Genomic DNA, 21,733 nt, shown 5'->3' with positions numbered 1-21,733 from the left:
CCTAACCGTAAAAACAATATTTTTTCGAATGCAGGTGTATAGTGCTATTTAATTCGCTAGAAGTTACTATTGTGCATTCTTATTTGATATTTCACATTCTGTTTATAATATTTTGTATGTAAGAGATGCATGCACTTGTACGTGCTATAACGATACAATGAATACCTCGTTATATATCTGGCATTTCCAATTTGTACACTGCGGTCGACCTTCCCCATGTTGTTCAATGAGTTAACCACCAGATACCTCAAAGATTGCTCTGATGGAAAATAATTATTCAAACGTTTGCCCTCGTGTTGATGAACAAATCAATAGAGTCAGAGTAGAGAAATTAAAGAGAAACTGTTACACATTTCTCAGCAATGATAAAACTTTTGATTGATTTGTTATTTTCAGAAAAGGAAAGAAATCTTTGATATCATTGCATGATATAAAGCATGTCGTACGGAGGAAGAAGGCCGTATGGCAGTTACCCTAGAAGGCAGATGCCACCCCTGTCCCCAATTCTGCGCCCAACTTATGCCGAGCCAAACGTAAGTCTAATTCAATAAAACCCTGTTAGATATATATTATAACGCATATATTAGGTGTTCGTGTGTTGTTACAGAGCTGATTAATGAATGAATTCTGAAGATAATTATAAAGAAAGGGATCGTTTTATTTTCGAGAGAAACAATTCAGTTGCTGAATTTGTTTGTCTTGTTTTGAAAATGACATAATGATAATATTTCTAACGTATATTTGTAATGCCAGGTTCCACAGAGGGAATCTAGCCGGCCAGTTATCCTGCAAAGCGTTGCAGACAAATACGCTGATGGCGCCACCTATCGCAGACACCGACGTAAGTACATTAAAAAAAATATAAACAGGAATGTATACAAACACATAAAAATGTTTGCACGGAGGCAGGGATGTTTTCAAAGATCACGTTGAATGTGCCACGACGGAAATGTTAAGCTGTACTTGTTAACATGGAAACTAAAGCTAGATAATGATGTTTATTCATGGAGGTCGCTTGCATAGATATCATAATGTTATCTAATTCAGGATGTTAACACAGAGATCAGGATCTTTACATAAACTATTATAAAGGTAAGGGTATTAACATATAGATCAAGATGTTTACATAAAATGTTATAAAGGTATGGGTAATAACATAGAGATAAGGATGTTAACATTAAATGTTATAAAGGTCTGGGTATTAACATTGAGATCCGGATGTTTACATTAAATGTTATAAAGGTAAGGGTGTTAACGTCAGATCAGGATGTTTACATTAAATGTTATAAAGGTAAGGGTATTAACACAGAGATCAGGAAGTTAATATAAAATGTTATAAAAGTCTGGGTATTAATATAGTGATCAGTATGTTTATATAAAATGTTATAAAGGTAAGGGTATTAACATAGAGATCAGCTTGTTTACATTAAATGTTATAAAGGTCTGGGTGTTAACATAGAGATCAGGATGTTTACATAAAATTATTTCAAAGTCAGGGTGTTATCATAGATCTCAGGATGTTTATATAAAATGTTATAAAGGTAAGGGTGTTAACATATAGATCAAGATGTTTACATTAAATGTTATAAAGGTAAGGGTGTTAACATCAGATCAGGATGTTTACATTAAATGTTATAAAGGTCTGGGTGTTAACATAGAGATCAGAATGTTTACATCAAATGTTATAAAGGTCTGGGTGTTAACATAGAGATCAGGATGTTTAAATGTTATGAAGGTAAGGGTATTAACATAGATATCAAGATGTTTACATTAAATGTTATGAAGGTAAGGGTATTAACATAGAGATCAGGATGTTTACATTAAATATTATAAAGGTCAGGGTATTGATATAGTGATCAGTATGTTTATATGAAATGTTATAAAGGTAAGGGTATTAACATAGAGATCAGGATGTTTACATTAAATGTTATAAAGGTAAGGGTATTAACATAGAGATCAGGATGTTTACATTAAATGTTATAAAGGTCAGGGTATTAATCAGGGTATTAATAAAGTGATCAGTATGTTTATATAAAATGTTATAAAGGTAAGGGTATTAACATACATTAAATGTTATGAATGTAAAGGTATTAACATAGAGATCAGGATGTTTACATTAAATGTTATGAAGGTAAGGGTGTTAACATCAGATCAGGATGTTTACATTAAATGTTATAAAGGTAAGGGTGTTAACTTAGAGATCAGGATGTTTACATTAAATGTTATGAAGGTAAGGGTGTTAATATTAGATCTGGATGTTTACATTAAATGTTATAAAGGTAAGGGTGTTAACATCAGATCAGGATGTTTACATTAAATGTTATGAAGGTAAGGGTATTAACATATAGATCAGGATGTTTACATTAAATGTTATAAAGGTAAGGGTGTTAACGTCAGATCAGGATGTTTACATTAAATGCTATAAAGGTCAGGGTGTTAACATAGAGATCTGGATGTTTACATTAAATGTTATAAAGGTAAGGGTATTAACATAAATATCAAGATGTTTACATTAAATGTTATAAAGGTAAGGGTGTTAACATAGAGATCAGGATGTTTACATTAAATGTTATAAAGGTAAGGGTGTTAACATCTGATCCGGATGTTTACATTTAATGTTATAAAGGTCTGGGTGTTAACATAGAGATCAGGATGTTTACATAAAATGTTATAAAGGTCAGGGTATTAATAAAGTGATCAGTATGTTTATATAAAATGTTATAAAGGTAAGGGTATTAACATAGAGATCAGGATGTTTACATTAAATGTTATTAAGGTCTGGGTATTAACATAAAGATCAGGATGTTAACATTAAATGTTATAAAGGTAAGGGTATTAACATAGAGATCAGGATGTTTACATTAAATGTTATAAAGTTAAGGGTGTTAACATAGATCAGGATGTTTATATTAAATGTTATAAAGGTGTTAATATTAGGTTGTTTACATTAAATGTTATAAAGGTCTGGGTATTAACATCAGATCAGGATGTTTACATTAAATGTTATAAAGGTCTGGGTGTTAACTTAGAGATCAGGATGTTTACATAAAATGTTATAAAGGTCAGGTTGTTTACATTAAATGTTATAAAGGTAAGGGTGTTAACGTCAGATCAGGATGTTTACATTAAATGTTATAAAGGTCAGGTTGTTTACATTAATTCTGACAAAGCTTAGGGTGTAAACACAGATGATTACATAGAATATTATAAAAGTCAGCATGTTTACATAGAGATTGGGATGTTTACATAAAATGTTATAAAGGTCATCATTCACATTATCATATATTTACAAAATGTTATTTGTTTGATATCTGTTTACATTAAATGTTATTTAGGTCTGGGTTTAACCTGATCAGGACATTTCTTTAAAGGTCTACATCAGATTGTTTACATTAAATGTTATAAAGGTCTTCCTATCAATCTATCTTTCCTTTAGCCAAGTCAATCTCTCCAGTGGATGAGAGTATCTATGACTTTTCTGACTTGGCCCCTAAGCTGCCTCTTATCCGTCCACCTGCACGTGGCAAAGGTAAGCCAACTGTCAACTACACTCATTATTCCTGCCTTAGATGCATATTTGTTTAAGTCTTGCCAAAATATTTGCAGATATATTAGAGATGAAACCATATATAACCCATACTTTCCTTCTCAAATCACTGCAACATAACTATATCACACCAATCCACCACACATAACTATAGCACACCAATCCATCACACATAGCTATAACACACCAATCCATCACACATCACTATAACACACCAATCCATCACACATAACTATAGCACACCAATCCATCACACATCACTATAACACACCAATCCATCACACATCACTATAACACACCAATCCATCACACATAGCTATAACACACCAATCCATCACACATCACTATAACACACCAATCCATCACGCATAACTATATCACACCAATCCATCACACATCACTATAGCACACCAATCCATCACACATCACTATAACACACCAATCCATCACACATAACTATAGCACACCAATCCATCACATATAATTATAACACACCAATCCATCACACATAAATATATCACACCAATCACACATAAATATATCACACCAATCAAACATAACTATATCACACCAATTACACACAACTATATCACACCAATCACACATAACTATAACACACCAATCCATCACACATAACTATATCACACCAATCACACATAACTATATTACACCAATCACACATAACTATATCACACCAATCCATCACACATAACTATATCAAACCAATCACACATAACTATATCACACCAATCACACATAACTATAACACACCAATCTATCACACATAACTATAACACACCAATCCATCACACATAACTATATCACACCAATCACACATAACTATAACACACCAATCTATCACACATAACTATATCACACCAATCCATCACACATCACTATAACACACCAATCAATCACACATAACTATATCACACCAATCACACATAACTATATCACACCAATCCACACACATAACTATATCACACCAATCCACACACATAACTATATCGCACCAATCCACACACATAACTATATCACACCAATCACACATAACTATATCACACCAATCCATCACACATAACTATATCACACCAATCACACATAACTATAACACACCAATCTATCACACATAACTATATCACACCAATTACACATAACTATATCACACCCATCACACATAATTATATCACACCAATCCACCATACATAACTATATCACACCAATCCATCACACATAACTATATCACACCAATCACACATAACTACATCACACCAATCCATCACACATAACTATATCACACCAATCCATCACACATAACTATATCACACCAATCACACATAACTATATCACACCAATCACACAATCATATCACACCAATCCATCACACATAACTATATCACACCAATCACACATAATTATATCACACCAATCCATCACACATAACTATATCACACCAATCCATCACACATAACTATATCACACCAATCACACATAACTATATCACACCAATCCATCACACATAACTATATCACACCAATCCATCACACATAACTATATCACACCAATCACACATAACTATATCACACCAATCCATCACACATAACTATATCACACCAATCACACATAACTATATCACACCAATCCATCACACATAACTATATCACACCAATCCATCACACATAACTATATCACACCAATCACACATAACTATAACACACCAATCCATCACACATAACTATATCACACCAATCCATCACACATAACTATAGCACACCAATCCATCACACATAACTATAACACACCAATCCATCACACATAACTATATCACACCAATCACACATAACTATATCACACCAATCACACATAACTATATCACACCAATCACACATAACTATATTACACCAATCCTTCATATTTAAGTATAACACGTCAGTCCTTTGAACTAACTATCACACTTACCGTTCCAACACTTCCTTTACCGTTACATCAACAATATTTACGGCGTTCTTTTCCCAGAATCCTATGCTCCAGAATATGCTAGGAGGCCAGACCAGAGAAGGCAGGGTCAGCGCTCAAGAACTCTTGGTGGGGCAGTTGGCTTCAGATCAAGCACTGGCACACGGCGATACTAATATGCTAATGGTAAGTTCTAGCAATGGGGGTTTTGTCACGTTGTGTTACTGAAACTGGCCTGGACCTGATAGCAATAACATTGATTTGCAAATAAATATTTGGTGCCAAGTCTGATCAATTTGATGATGGTATATTACAATTCAGGGCACTAATTGTTAATTGGAAATTTTCATGGAATATATATCTTAAATATCCACCAAATCAGTTCTGAAATGTATTTTTTTCAATAGGGTATAGGCAAATATTGTCTGAATCACTGGTTAACATTACTGGTATTTAGGAACGCATTGATGTTTTCTTGTTTAGAAAGAAAAAAACCCACATATTAAAATAATTTGGGAACTATTATTTATACGGTGTTTCATCCCTTTTTTCAGAATCACTCATCCTCTATAGAAGATCATATTTCTATCAGAACCGCACTTATCCAACCTGTCTACTTTTGATTGTAATTGATATCTGCTCATAGAAATAGTACCAGCTTCCGGTCATGCTTGGTAAGAAGGGAAACATATTACTTAACCTGCGTTAATTTAATTTTTCAGTAACCAGCATTTGGTCTCATTCTCAATTTGTAATTTTCTATAATTATATATGGTAATATACTTTACAACTCCTTTCTAAACGTTTTATCCCAACTGGCCAATCACAATATCAGTTTACCACCAAAATGTTTCCTCTGTCACTTCCAATACAAGTCATTAATATGTGGGAGACCTAATTTGTCTCCTGCTCAGCTTCTGTTGCTCAACTTAAAATGTCTATATCAGTGTATGAAAATTCGGTATTGAAAAATTCTTAAATGAAGTCCTATTTCACACAGAAACAAACAGAAACAAGGCATTATCTTTCTCAGTTACCGACCTTCGTTGGTCTTAAATGTTTCTGGTAAAGCAATGTTCACTCGTTTACCACTCTAATATATATTTACTTATCACTTTGTTAAATCCACTCTAATATATATTTAATATTCTTATCACTTTGTTTGATAAAGCCAAGAATATATATTTACTTATCACTCTGTCCTGGTCTCTGCTAAGAAACACGTCAAACACCATTACTTCAATATTCTCAGGTTAGTACAACAGAAACAAAGCATTATCTTTCTCCTCAGTTACCGACCTGTTTTGGTATTAAATGTTTCTGATAAAGCAATGTTCACTCGTTTACCACTCTAATATATATTTACTTATCACTCTGTTAAATCCTGGTCTCTGCTAAGAAACACGTCAAACACCATTACTTCAATATTCTCTGGTTAGTACAACAGAAACAAAGCATTATCTTTCTCCTCAGTTACCGACCTTCTTTGGTATTAAATGTTTCTGATAAAGCAATGCTTCACTCGTTTATCACTCTAATATATATTTATATCATAAATATGTGGAAGACCTAATTTTTCTCCTGCTCAGCTTCTGTTGCTCAACTTCAAAATGTCTATATCAGAGTATAAAAATTCAGTATTGAAAAATTCTTTAATGAAGTCCTATTTCACATTTAATTTAAACTTCACAAAAAAAATCATGTTTTAATTAAATTTCCCTGCAGTAGAACGTTCAAGGTGCGAAAATTTTCTGTAATAAATGTTTAAGATGTAAAATATTAAGATATGTCAGAGCTTTAGGTAAAACGTTTCTGTATCAGGATGTTTCGGGAGGTTCAAGTTTTTGGAAGCGGAATGGAATGGGATTAGTGGATAGCAATTTCAGTTAGCAAACTTCTTTAGCCCTAAGCTTATTCAGGCGGAAGAACGTTACTCCATTACCATTACGGTATATCCCAAATCTCCACCCCGTAACACCCTTTCACTCATAAATCGTATTAATTAAGTAGCCAGCACTGCATGGGATTTTGTGTTTCTTAAAACGAGCTAATTTTCTGCCTCATCAAAATTAATCTAAACAAAGGCATATGTCAAAGCTATATGCATCAACTCTATGGTTAAACAACAGGTTGTCCTAAAACATTCTACTCGAAATCTTCAAAACATCATACCAATTAAAACAAACACAAACAAGGATAGAAGTAAACCTTTTTTGGTCTTAAATGGATTTACCACTCTAATATATATTTACTTATCACTGTGTTAAATCCTGGTCTCTGCTAGAAAAAGAAGAAACGTAAAATAAATAATAAAAAAAAATAATAAAATAGAACAATAATTACAAAAACTAGAGGAACAGTTGAGATGTGAACATCAGAAGATAAAAGGTAACATATGTCAACAGTGTCAAACAGAAGTAAGATAAAGAAAGTGAAGGAAATGAGAACATGCAAAGAAAAGATCAAACAAAATAACTACTCGCTTAAAAAGAGAAGAAATGCAAAACTAGAACATCACAAAGCGAATTAAACAAAGGGAGAAGGAAACAAGTATTACACAAAAGTAAATAAACAAAGAAGTGAACAAACATTTCAAAATAACACTAATAAATGATATTCAAAATCAACAAAACGTTTTCATATGATACATCTATCTATAATAATTTTGTAACAAATAATAGACACATGAAATTACTTCAATATTCTCTAGTTAGTACAACAGAAACAAAGCATTATCTTCCTCAGTTACCGACCTTTTTTGGTTTTAAATGTTTCTGATAAAAACAATGCTTCACTCGTTTACCACTATAATATATATTTGCTTATCACTCTGTTAAATCCTGGTCTCTGCTAAGAAACAAGTCAAACATCATTATTTCAATATTCTCTGGTTAGTACAACAGAAACAAAGCATTATCTTTCTCAGTTACCGACCTTCGTTGGTCTTAAATGTTTCTGATAAAGCAATGTTCACTCGTTTACCACTATAATATATATTTGCTTATCACTGTTAAATCCTGGTCTCTGCTAAGAAACACGTCCAACACCATTACTTCAATAGTCTCTGGTTATACAACAGAAACAAAACATTATCTTTCTCCTCAGTTACCGACCTTTTTTGGTCTTAAATGTTTCTGGTAAAGCAATGTTCACTCGTTTACCACTCTAATATATATTTACTTATCACTTTGTGAAATCCTGATCTCTGCTAAGAAACACGTCAAACATCATTACTTCAATATTCTCTGGTTAGTACAACAGAAACAAAGCATTATCTTTCTCAGTTACCGACCTTCGTTGGTCTTAAATGTTTCTGGTAAAGCAATGTTCACTCGTTTACCACTCTAATATATATTTACTTATCACTTTGTGAAATCCTGATCTCTGCTAAGAAACACGTCAAACACCATTACTTCAATATTCTCTGGTTAGTACAACAGAAACAAAGCATTATCTTTCTCCTCAGTTACCGACCTTCTTTGGTCTTAAATGTTTCTGGTAAAAACAATGCTTCACTCGTTTACCACTCTAATATATATTTACTTATCACTGTTAAATCCTGATCTCTGCTAAGAAACACGTCAAACACCATTACTTCAATATTCTCTGGTTAGTACAACAGAAACAAAGCATTATCTTTCTCAGTTACCGACCTATTTTGGTCTTTAATGTTTCTGGTAAAAACAATGCTTCACTCGTTTACCACTATAATATATATTTACTTATCACTGTTAAATCCTGGTCTCTGCTAAGAAACACGTCAAACACCATTACTTCAATATTCTCTGGTTAGTACAACAGAAACAAAGCATTATCTTTCTCAGTTACCGACCTTTTTTGGTCTTAAATGTTTCTGGTAAAAACAATGCTTCACTCGTTTACCACTCTAATATATATTTACTTATCACTGTTAAATCCTGATCTCTGCTAAGAAACACGTCAAACACCATTACTTCAATATTCTCTGGTTAGTACAACAGAAACAAAACATTATCTTTCTCCTCAGTTACCGACCTTTTTTGGTCTTAAATGTTTCTGGTAAAGCAATGTTCACTCGTTTACCACTCTAATATATATTTAATTATCACTTTGTGAAATCCTGATCTCTGCTAAGAAACACGTCAAACATCATTATTTCAATATTCTCTGGTTAGTACAACAGAAACAAAGCATTATCTTTCTCAGTTACCGACCTTCGTTGGTCTTAAATGTTTCTGATAAAGCAATGTTCACTCGTTTACCACTCTAATATATATTTACTTATCACTGTTAAATCCTGGTCTCTGCTAAGAAACACGTCAAACACCATTACTTCAATATTCTCTGGTTAGTACAACAGAAACAAAGCATTATCTTTCTCAGTTACCGACCTTCGTTGGACTTAAATGTTTCTGATAAAGCAATGTTCACTCGTTTACCACTCTAATATATATTTACTTATCACTGTTAAATCCTGGTCTCTGCTAAGAAACACGTCAAACACCATTACTTCAATATTCTCTGGTTAGTACAACAGAAACAAAGCATTATCTTTCTCAGTTACCGACCTTTTTTGGTCTTAAATGTTTCTGGTAAAAACAATGCTTCACTCGTTTACCACTATAATATATATTTACTTATCACTGTTAAATCCTGGTCTCTGCTAAGAAACACGTCAAACATCATTACTTCAATATTCTCTGGTTAGTACAACAGAAACAAAGCATTATCTTTCTCAGTTACCGACCTTCGTTGGTCTTAAATGTTTCTGATAAAGCAATGTTCACTCGTTTACCACTATAATATATATTTGCTTATCACTGTTAAATCCTGGTCTCTGCTAAGAAACACGTCAAACACCATTACTTCAATATTCTCTGGTTAGTACAACAGAAACAAAGCATTATCTTTCTCCTCAGTTACCGACCTTTTTTGGTCTTAAATGTTTCTGGTAAAAACAATGCTTCACTCGTTTACCACTCTAATATATATTTACTTATCACTTTGTGAAATCCTGATCTCTGCTAAGAAACACGTCAAACATCATTATTTCAATATTCTCTGGTTAGTACAACAGAAACAAAGCATTATCTTTCTCAGTTACCGACCTTCGTTGGTCTTAAATGTTTCTGATAAAGCAATGCTTCACACGTTTACCACTCTAATATATATTTACTTATCACTCTGTTAAATCCTGGTCTCTGCTAAGAAACACGTCAAACACCATTACTTCAATATTCTCTGGTTAGTACAACAGAAACAAAGCATTATCTTTCTCCTCAGTTACCGACCTTTTTTGGTCTTAAATGTTTCTGGTAAAAACAATGCTTCACTCGTTTACCACTATAATATATATTTACTTATCACTGTTAAATCCTGGTCTCTGCTAAGAAACACGTCAAACATCATTACTTCAATATTCTCTGGTTAGTACAACAGAAACAAAGCATTATCTTTCTCAGTTACCGACCTTTTTTGGTCTTAAATGTTTCTGGTAAAGCAATGTTCACTCGTTTACCACTCTAATATATATTTACTTATCACTCTGTTAAATCCTGGTCTCTGCTAAGAAACACGTCAAACACCATTACTTCAATATTCTCTGGTTAGTACAACAGAAACAAAGCATTATCTTTCTCAGTTACCGACCTATTTTGGTCTTTAATGTTTCTGGTAAAAAAATGCTTCACTCGTTTACCACTCTTAATATATATTTACTTATCACTGTTAAATCCTGGTCTCTGCTAAGAAACACGTCAAACACCATTACTTCAATATTCTCTGGTTAGTACAACAGAAACAAGGCATTATCTTTCTCAGTTACCGACCTTTTTTGGTCTTAAATGTTTCTGGTAAAAACAATGCTTCACTCGTTTATCACTCTAATATATATTTACTTATCACTGTTAAATCCTGGTCTCTGCTAAGAAACACGTCAAACACCATTACTTCAATATTCTCTGGTTAGTACAACAGAAACAAAGCATTATCTTTCTCAGTTACCGACCTTTTTTGGTCTTAAATGTTTCTGGTAAAAACAATGCTTCACTCGTTTACCACTCTAATATATATTTACTTATCACTGTTAAATCCTGGTCTCTGCTAAGAAACACGTCAAACACCATTACTTCAATATTCTCTGGTTAGTACAACAGAAACAAAGCATTATCTTTCTCAGTTACCGACCTTTTTTGGTCTTAAATGTTTCTGGTAAAAACAATGCTTCACTCGTTTACCACTATAATATATATTTACTTATCACTGTTAAATCCTGGTCTCTGCTAAGAAACACGTCAAACATCATTACTTCAATATTCTCTGGTTAGTACAACAGAAACAAAGCATTATCTTTCTCAGTTACCGACCTTCGTTGGTCTTAAATGTTTCTGATAAAGCAATGCTTCACTCGTTTACCACTCTTAATATATATTTACTTATCACTCTGTTAAATCCTGGTCTCTGCTAAGAAACACGTCAAACACCATTACTTCAATATTCTCTGGTTAGTACAACAGAAACAAAGCATTATCTTTCTCCACAGTTACCGACCTTCGTTGGTCTTAAATGTTTCTGGTAAAGCCATGCTTCACAATGATTTGTTTTCAGAGTGATAAGTAAACTTTGTAATATCATCAAATTTCGCGTAGGTAAGGCAATATTAAAAACTCGATCTTGTATACCTTACAAACATATTTTAACACGTCATCTCATCTTCTACAGAAAATCTTCCCCGAAACCCGCCAAACTAGAAAAACATTACAGTAGGAGCTCTTCTGTCACTATATATAACGGTAAATAAAAAAAAACATCATAGTTAAAACATCATACCTCTTGAATTTGAACACTTTGCACAAACACTTGTATATATTAACATATCATAAACAGCAGAGAAAATACAGAGAGAGGAGTAAAGAACAAAAAGAAAAAAAGATGATACAAAAGGAAAAAGATCAGGAAAGGTTCAGAATGGTTATATCAAGAAAAAAAATGTTAAGAAAGTGAAGGAAAAGAAGAAATGAGAACATCAGTCCAAACAAAACAAGGATAATATGAAAATGAAATAAACAAAAAGACAATGGAAGGAAAAGGAAACCAACACAAACTTTCAAAAATAAACAATTGATAAACAAAACAGCTCTTATAAACATCTTCCAGATATAACATTGCATATATACGATTCCCAAAGGCTTCTACATCTCGATAGATATGGTTAATTATTATTATGAATACAGTAAATGATAGCAGCACTAAAGAAATGCACCATTCACAGCATTATAGATAAGTTATTGAAAAAAATGATAAATATAAAACTTTTAAAATGAGAAAATAAAGGAAACAGTTAATTGTTTCAGGTAATAAGGATGGTTTCTGATTTTTATATTTCATATTTAGGGCTTAATATAGCTGAATTAACAAAGCAAATTAACAGATAGTACACACGCTTCATAATGCATATCTATCCTACAACATGCAAAACCCATATAATCCACTTAGTATCAGCAGCATCACACGTCAGATTTTCCTGTCTCCTAAATGGTAGATTCTTCAAAACGTACACAGGAATACTGTCTCCAAACAAGTATACATCCCATATCCTCAAACACAAGAGAAGAAATGAAAACATCGTAAGATCGCAAAAGACAAGGAGGAGAGAAGTAAAAAAAAAAAATTAAAAAAAAAAAAAAAAATGTAAAATTTAAAAAAGAAAAAAAAATAAATACAGAAAAGATCGGAAAGATAAAAAGAATACCAAAAGAAATGTAACATCTCAAAGAAAGAGTAAATGAAGAGAAAGAAAAATATAAGATCAAGTAAAAGAAACACTTTCAAGGAAAGAAAATGGAAATAGAAACATCAGAAAAGAAGAAAACAAAGGAAGGAGAAAGATAATACCAACATAAATACAAAAATAATTTATATAGATATCAAATAATATAAATCTGAATATATACGATTCTAACCTAACCACAAGTGTTTATATCCAAATAGATGTCTTTAGTATTTTTTCCGCGAAAGCTGTAAATGATAGCAAAACTAAGTAATTATAAATCAATTATGAAATAATTGTGAAATAATCAAATATATTAACAAAACCGTCTTGGGGAAATAAGTAAAGATTTAACGAAGTAAATAACGATGGGTTCAAATCTTATATGTTTTCACCATAAGGATTTTAAACTGGAATACAATATTCTTTGGCACCATATACAGTTTCATTTATCTTAATGTTTGGTAGGCGTTAGGCTTCTCAGAGAATGTTATGTACACTAACACTTTTCATTGCACTTTGCATTAATTTAAAAAGTTTATTAATCCATTCCGAACTTTGCAATATTCCTGATATAAAGCACCATTTTTTCTAAGCCAGAAGAATTTTTTTTTCAGATACTAACATATATACTTCCATTAATTGTTTTTTTCTCAGAATTATATTTCGAATTGTATTTAAGTAACATCGGTATATACTGATATAGACATTTACTGAATTTTTATCCGGTCATTAAAATCTTTCTATTCTTTTTAAAGATAAAAGCAAACAGTTCTTTTTCAAAAAAAGCATATAAATACTTCATTTTAAAATGTGGATTTGCGGAGGAAACAAAAAAAAATTCAATCTCTTCATCTTTTTCTTCATTTTTTTTTCATGAATTGTTTGTAAATGTTGGCCACGTTATCATTTAATGCTAATAGGATCTACAGTGTAAATAAACAGTAAATAATTTTCAAATATTCCTCCTTGTATCTGCCAAGCATGACCGGAGTCAGATGATAGTTTATACTGAAATATTTTAACTGTTATTTTCTGAAATCTGTATAATGTTAAAAGATTAACGAAGTAATTACCATTGTAAATGATAATATTGAGAAAAAATATAACGAGAATTCTGTACATCTTTATGTTTTTAATACTTTCATTCTGATGCAATATTTGTATAATACAACAAATCTATTTATTCACGAGAAATTATGAATTTTATAAAGTCTATTTTCCTGATCTTTCTGTGCAATCATATTTACATACAGTCTATTTGCATATTATTTATTTACATACATGGAATTGTCAATATTTACATAAGTTTACATACAATGTGATCAGTATGATGTGTATACATACAGTGCTCAACCATAACGATATTTCAAAATTTCGTTATGAACAAAATAAATCATTAGCATAGTTTGCTCTCTGTTGTCATTTTTACCTGTAAGACATTTGACACAATGATGATCAACATCAACATAGTGAAACCTCGATATAATGCCCTTGTTTCTTTTTTTACATCACGAACCCTCGTTTTTCCTTATTGACTTGAATTGTCGCTTTCTACGAAACACGGCAATTAGAACAATTGGATACTGCAATCTTTCTTGACAATTCGTAAATAAGGAACCTGCGATATCTTTACAAATCCCTTATAACGCCAAAAATCGGTTGGACAAAAAGTGGCAATATAACGAGGTTTTACATAAATAGTACGCATGAAGTTTACACGCAGTTGGTGAAATGGATATTTTTCAAAGAACAATAAAATTGTTTGAAAAGAAAATAAACAGCTCTTTTGTTCTTAAGTAGTCTAAATTCATAATTTCATGTGCAATTTGTTTCTCAAAGAAACGTTTTTCGAACAACTCGACATACATGCATGTAGTTCGTACATAAACACAATGCAGAAAATACTTTAAGGATAAATTAACAGTTTGTTACGACCTTTGACCTCACATGACTTTCGCATGACTTCGGACGGTCATTACTAGAATTGATCAGGATATCAAGTGGATGACTGCTAAAGCTCACACCCAATATGTTTAAAGTCGAGAAGTCTTAAATGGTTTTGTCGTTTTTTGATATGCCAGTAAGAACATCGGTGTCAAACGCATTTTTCTGCAATATTTCTCATGCAAGTTCAGTTGAATAAAAACAAGAAGCTCACGCTCGAACTTTCCATTTTCAGAAAAAGATAGATAACCTCACTTCATTCTGACAAATCTTAAACAGTTCTTTGTCCAATTGGTTAGTGTGTTTGAAGGCGATGATACAGAGGGCAGCGCTGTGAAGATGTCTCGCATACTGCCTTTAGGTTTTGTTCTACCATGGTGATCTCTGTTTCCTATGGCGGGTAAATAAACACTGGCCTCGCGGGGCTCTCTACCCATTCACAGTCCAAATAAGGATATATGACCTGGCCACGTGGTACAAACTTGAGAAACGTTTCTAGCGTTTGACCATCGCCTTCTGCAAAAAAGGATAGACGGTTGTTTATTTTACCGACAAGTTGCACTTATGAAACACTATGCCCCCGTTTGCAACAAATCAAAATCACGTGGTCAAATATTTTGGTACCACAGGAAAGGTCATGTCAATCGGAACACGATATGAAAGCCCTACCTCTATCGTTCGATAGTTATAGACAAAATTGATGTTGATAACACACAAACAAACAACACAAAAACATCTTGATGATAATTAATCTTAATCAAGGACATTTACGTTAATTCTGTAATTTTTCTGATCAAGTACTTTTAAGTAGCCGTAGCTTAAAACCATGTTAACACTTAACCGCGTTAGATGAATAACTATGTGACCACTCTTGGTATGGAATATTGTAAATATTGTTACTGGTCCAGTGTCGTGGTTTTATTACAAATTTACAATAAATTCCTGCCTTATTAACAGAAATCATGAAACGGACTGTCTTACTCTATTTATCTTATTTCTTTAATGTCAATTTAATTAGTTGTATTAAATCCTCTAATATAGCGAAAAATAGGACATTAGAATTAAAGATCTGTACCAAATTATGGCATCAATAACTTACCGTTTAGTCTGGAAATCTGGTAGTTATAGAACGGATCTTCTGGGAGGGGCGATATATCCACACATAATACCCCATCCTGACCTCCGGGAAGAAGTGACATCGACCTGTTGGCATTTAGCATACGGATTCACTTACACTACCAAAGGGAAGGGCGAACGTATATCATAAATCTGACTGGAAATTCGACCGCGAACCGTCTATAGAGCATCACAGGCAGATTAGATAGTGTGAAAATAGTTTCAGTTGTTAGGTTGTCGCTTGCTCTATTGACGTGGTGACAAAATGAAGTTAAATACAAAGCTAATTAATTACAACAATAAAAAATGTGCTGACGTTGACTGTAATTTTTTTGCAGAAAAAGCTTAAGATTTCGAGTGATGTCGATAGATTACTTTCAACAATATAGCTGGATGCTACTTATTTTTGTATGGACATTCTTTCCATTACATACATGAAGAAGCAATTCATTTTGCAAAACAAAATAAGACGATGATTTTACCTGACAAGATAGAAATTTTTGTCTCTTTTTTCACAACGGAAGTTAATACTACTTCCGTTGGACAAAGTCATGATGAAGTCAGATTTCGTGAAGGTCATATTCCAGCCAAATCTAAGTGAGGTCAACCACGTCCGGCGGAGACCCTTAGCAAATCTGCAACCAGGGACTGAAAAACGGGACCAAAAAAGCGTATCAGTGCTGTTTGTCATAATCATAATTAACACGTCGGGCACATTGGTGTTACTTGGTGTGAGCATTCATAATCAGTCAGATAAGTCATCATAAAAGGTCGAAAAGGGGTCAATATTAACGGAATGTTTATTATCCTGCAAATGTTCGATAGATATATATGTTCAGTCGAATTGAAAGAAAATCATTTCATTCGACGGTTGATAACGTTGAATAATACATTGATATTAGAACATTTCAAACCATTGCTGTAAGATCTAACGTTTGTGTGAACGATGTAACGAAGTCACGTAACAGACGTCATGGAAAGATTGAAACCTTTAATGGAGAGAGAGAGAGAGAGAGAGAGAGAGAGAGAGAGAGAGGGGGACTAATGGGGGATTAATTCTCTCTCTCTCTCTCTCTCTCTCTCTCTCTCTCTCTCTCTCTCTCTCTCTCTCTCTCTGAGATGAAGAAGCCCTATTTCTACCAAAAAAAATTCTTTTAGTGATCTTTCAACCGGAAAGCATATTGTTATTCCTATCGTATTTTTTTAAAATTCAAATTGTAGTCTAAATTCATTATAAGAAATACAAATTGTTATTATAAAGTTACACGAGTTCAACGATATATCTATATGAGGACACAGTAGGAAACACCCCTGTATAGTTGCTTTGTCGGTGTATTTAAAAATAAATATTCGTTTTACGGATCCTTAGTCGGTACTTAATTTCAACTGACAATATAAGATCCGGCTTTCTTGCGACACTTAAGTTTTAAAGAATAATCAATAATATTTACCATGATATAAAGAACACTGAAATCACTGTATGCTTCTATTGATAAAGTATGGAATAGTCTTACCGGTTCTGTGGATAAAAAAGCGGATGTGCTGATTGACTCCTGTACAAGTACTGTCTATGGTTAAATTTGAACCGGAATTCACTAACTTAGGTCCCATCAATTCATGGCCAAAGGTTGAAGCAGCTGGCAAAGAACACAAAATCTAATTATGTCATTGACTGATTGTTGTAACCCGACAAGTATGTACCCCAGTCCGAAAGAAATGTATCCCCAAATGCAAGTTCATTATACTCGTGTTGAGTAACATCCAATACGTGAAATCTACTGTAAATTACTTATATTTCGCGTTGGTTTTATTTTCGCGTTAATACACGTGGAAATTCAATCGCGAATTCAACTCTGTCGCGATTGTTCGTACGAAAATAACTCTGGATGATATCCTTAATGAGTTAATTGCCGATATCGGAGTCTTGAAGAGTCCTGGTCTTTGATAGCTCGTCATTCGCGAAATTGAAGCAATTTCTAGATCAGCGTTCGCGAAAACATGTATTCGCGAATATGACTGAACATATAAGTTCGCGAAATCTAAGTGATTCACAGTATGTATATCTCTATACATTTACAATTACATGTTAAGATACATTTCACGTATTGAATATACAACTCATAATTCCTGATTGAACATGAACATTAAAGCTGTTACTGTTGGTGTGTAATGTAGCAAAAAACACTTGTATATCACACTGAAGATTCGCAATAGTTCACGTTACGTGGTCAGACATCATGTTGAATTCATAACATTGAAGAAATGTCAAAAATCAAAGAATTTTATTGAATATTAGTCTATAAAGTTCTGGATATTTATTTATTTATTTATTTATTATTTCATTTATTATTTCGTTTAAGACTGTTTGAAGTTTTCTTTCCTTTACGACGCGTCTTTCTAAATGATATAGCCGTCTCAACTCCTCATATCAAAAGAATGACCATAGTTGGGTTTTTAAACTTCTTTCCGAAGTGAATTACTTACTTATGAGTCTGACAACTTTGAATTCAGCAGAGGATGGGCGATTGAGAGGAGAGAACCCAAGGCAGACAACTCCATCTTTTCTGTATTCTATGTTTCGTGATCTGAAGTAAAAATCACACGCTCTACAAAGTCGATTGGACATATATTTTTCTTAGTAAACAAATTAATAAGAAGATAAAAAAGAAAATATAAAAGTACATGTATAAAGGTTTTACAGCATCGTTCATATATTTTTTCTTTCGGTACCTTTCACTTGCTAGCTGCGTTCATCATTCCACTAATGACTTTCGGAACACTACATCATTTGACAAAGTGAAAATCGAGAGGTGTCAAAAACCAGCTGATAATTCAATAAGTATTAAATTAACAAAATTATCTAAAAAATAAACACGAGAATCTATGCATTGTCACTGAACTTCAAACAAGTAATATAAAGTTTCAAACTATCATACCTGAGAAGATATGTGTTATTTCCCTTAGCTTCGAGACACTTGTACCTCAACACGCGGCCAGGCTCCTTAAATACCACACTTTTCTTACGAATCCTCAGCTTATTTCGCGAGCTGTCGGAGAGAACCCACCGGTCTCGGAGCTCTGAGGATATTTTACACGTCGACATCTGGGCCAGAATATCTAAAACGAAGGGCGATAAGAATATCAAAAATGAACGTGCAGTTTTTCCTATTTGTACATAAAGCTGATTTATTAGATAAGGTTGCTGACAGGGCGACTTTCTTGCTCCTGAAATATTTCAGTATTATATTCTGTTATGCTGATACATTTGTTACTAGTGTAAGCAGTAAGAATACGAGAAGTATAAATTCAGAAAATATTCAAAATAGTCGAACTTTACATCATGTGATGGTGACAGGAATTAGATAAATGATAGTAAATTAATGTGAAACTTGTTTCAATTCAGCATTGTAATCTCCATCTTTAAACCATGCAAATATGAAATCGATAACTAATGTTCTTTCTGGAGTTAGATGTACCAATGGAATATTTGGCCTTGTTGAATACCCACCTGCACACACATCTCCGAACACCGCTACCAAAACACACAGCCAAAATGTTACGTTCATCTGTGAACAAACAAAAAAGGCAAATGTGAAAAAAAATTGAAAGGTTGATTTGTTGTAAGATATGAACTGGTAATTCTAAACATTACCAGGGACGTATAGTTTAGGACGTAAAAGCTAATTCTAGAAAAATGAATTTCAAAACATGTAAGAGAAATCATCCGGAAGTTCATTAACCTATGGACACGGGCTATTTTTTGCAATATCATAACTTGGGAGATAGTGATTTTTAACAATCTCGCCGATAAGTTTGCTTTTGAATCATTCACTTGATTCATTATGCTTATTGGAATAACATCGAGAAAAAACAGAAACCTTAAAAATTTTATTGATAAAGAAACAAATGCCCCTTCCATGACTTAGGTTAGAAAAAATAGTGTTCGGAAAACCTGAAATTTGAACCATCAAAAACAGTGTTTTAGTTTCAAATATAACCATTTATTCGAAGTTTTAGGACTGTTGTAACTAGCTCAACCAATGCGCTGCTGAGCCGCTGTTTCGTACGATTAAAGTCCTTACCATATTAAGATTTGGTACACCATTGTGCCATTTGGATGGTTTAATTTATGGTTCGTGACAGATGAAAGAAATCTACAGGTATATGGGTTCATGAAAATGTCTGTGGGAGGATAAAGCTAAGTGTGAATTGTCAGGGGTTTTTGCACAGGTAGAAGATTAGTTTCGCATGTACACTTCCGCTTGTTGACTCATAAAGGCGATGACAGTCCGAGATGCAATATTACTTACTAAATTATGCCATTTGTAGCCTTTGTCGGGTATGTTTATATGTATCTAGAGAGCTGTGCTGAACTTAATATACTGATGTAATTAGCTTAAATGCTAATTAACAAAATAGATTCGTGCGTGATTGATGAGTGATTCTATCGATCGCAGTGACAATAACCGAACACGCCATCACGTCAGAATGTTGTCTGTATATTTGATGTAGGTATATGTGATTAACGGATTTTCCCCAACAGTTCAAACTTAGGATGTTTTACTTGAAAAAAAAAGAGGAAAAATATTTCTCATGGAAAGCATGAAATAGACTTATCTTTATTACTTTTAATTTTCAATGTTACGATTTTGTTCATACTTTTGACATTCGAAGAATTCAGATAGGAAATTCATGTCTGACAGATCGAAATAAGACACAAATCTGTTGAAATACCAGTGTGTATGAACTGAATGAGAAAAAAAAATCGATAGCTGTTGTAAAATGATGGCGGTAGATAAAGTTCTGGTTTTGTGCATTTGTAAACATCGACCTGATGCAAAAAACACAGAAGTAAAGCACAAAGTGGTAATGTATTTCACATTAGTCGCCTCGTTTCCGAACGTGTGTTTAGGGAATTTATTATCCATTTCTCAGATACCATATGTGCAGCAGACGAAACAAACGATTTTACGGGAGTTCTGAAGACACACACGAGGCCACCAGTGAAAACAATGCAAAACTAGTAAGTTTGTAAGAGGTTTTATGCAATTAAATTAAAACCCAATAAAATTCAGTGACGTGAATCAGATTACTACATTGCATGGCAACGTGGTGGGCTTTGTGTCTCAATTTCTGTGTTGTGTGTCTACATTGTACATTATATTCCCTTCAATTTTTACTGTCCATTTGGATCGATCTCATTAGGGCTAAAATGACATGCCGAAAATAAACAAACCCTTGCTCAACACGTGTGTAACATGTACAAAACATACCTTTGTGTTGTTTGTCATAAAACTAGACCTCGGGCATGCAAATCGAATGACCTGACTCTTCACATAATTCCTAATTCACAGGAAGTGTAGAGAAATCTGTTTCCTGACCTCAAATCGCCAGGTTGTCGGTGTGGTGTAGATATATAG

The 21,733-nt window shown here is 33.1% G+C and overlaps 2 protein-coding genes across 3 annotated transcripts in view; one reads left to right on the top strand and one right to left on the bottom strand.

Annotated features, from left to right (window-relative positions):
* Positions 1-437: 437 nt before the first annotated feature.
* Positions 438-5,679, top strand: LOC132554141 (uncharacterized). The gene is made up of 4 exons (XM_060218442.1): positions 438-533; positions 754-841; positions 3,437-3,529; positions 5,564-5,679. The coding sequence occupies exons 1-4, from the start codon at positions 438-440 to the stop codon at positions 5,677-5,679; spliced, it is 393 nt and encodes a 130-aa protein (XP_060074425.1).
* An 8,686-nt stretch (positions 5,680-14,365) lies between these two features.
* Positions 14,366-21,733, bottom strand: part of LOC132554199 (uncharacterized) — a 46,528-nt gene continuing 39,160 nt past the window's right edge. Inside the window, exons 1-8 of one of the 2 annotated variants that reach the window (XM_060218505.1) lie at positions 21,587-21,706; positions 19,822-19,879; positions 19,250-19,430; positions 18,798-18,898; positions 17,828-17,950; positions 16,796-16,961; positions 16,297-16,400; positions 14,366-15,713 (exon numbers count right to left, since the gene is read on the bottom strand). In XM_060218505.1, coding sequence (XP_060074488.1) covers positions 15,589-15,713; positions 16,297-16,400; positions 16,796-16,961; positions 17,828-17,950; positions 18,798-18,898; positions 19,250-19,430; positions 19,822-19,879; positions 21,587-21,604 — 876 coding nt within the window. In that variant the 5' untranslated portion in view covers positions 21,605-21,706 and the 3' untranslated portion in view covers positions 14,366-15,588. Of the gene's footprint in view, positions 15,714-16,296; positions 16,401-16,795; positions 16,962-17,827; positions 17,951-18,797; positions 18,899-19,249; positions 19,431-19,821; positions 19,880-21,586; positions 21,707-21,733 lie in introns of those variants that run through there. The other variant, XM_060218504.1, reaches the window with a different exon arrangement.

The sequence above is a fragment of the Ylistrum balloti genome, unplaced genomic scaffold (assembly GCF_031769215.1).
Source record: "Ylistrum balloti isolate Yb309-2 unplaced genomic scaffold, AGI_CSIRO_Ybal_v1 Utg370386, whole genome shotgun sequence".
Taxonomy (NCBI): domain Eukaryota; kingdom Metazoa; phylum Mollusca; class Bivalvia; order Pectinida; family Pectinidae; genus Ylistrum; species Ylistrum balloti.
This window is presented reverse-complemented; position numbering and strand designations above follow the sequence as displayed.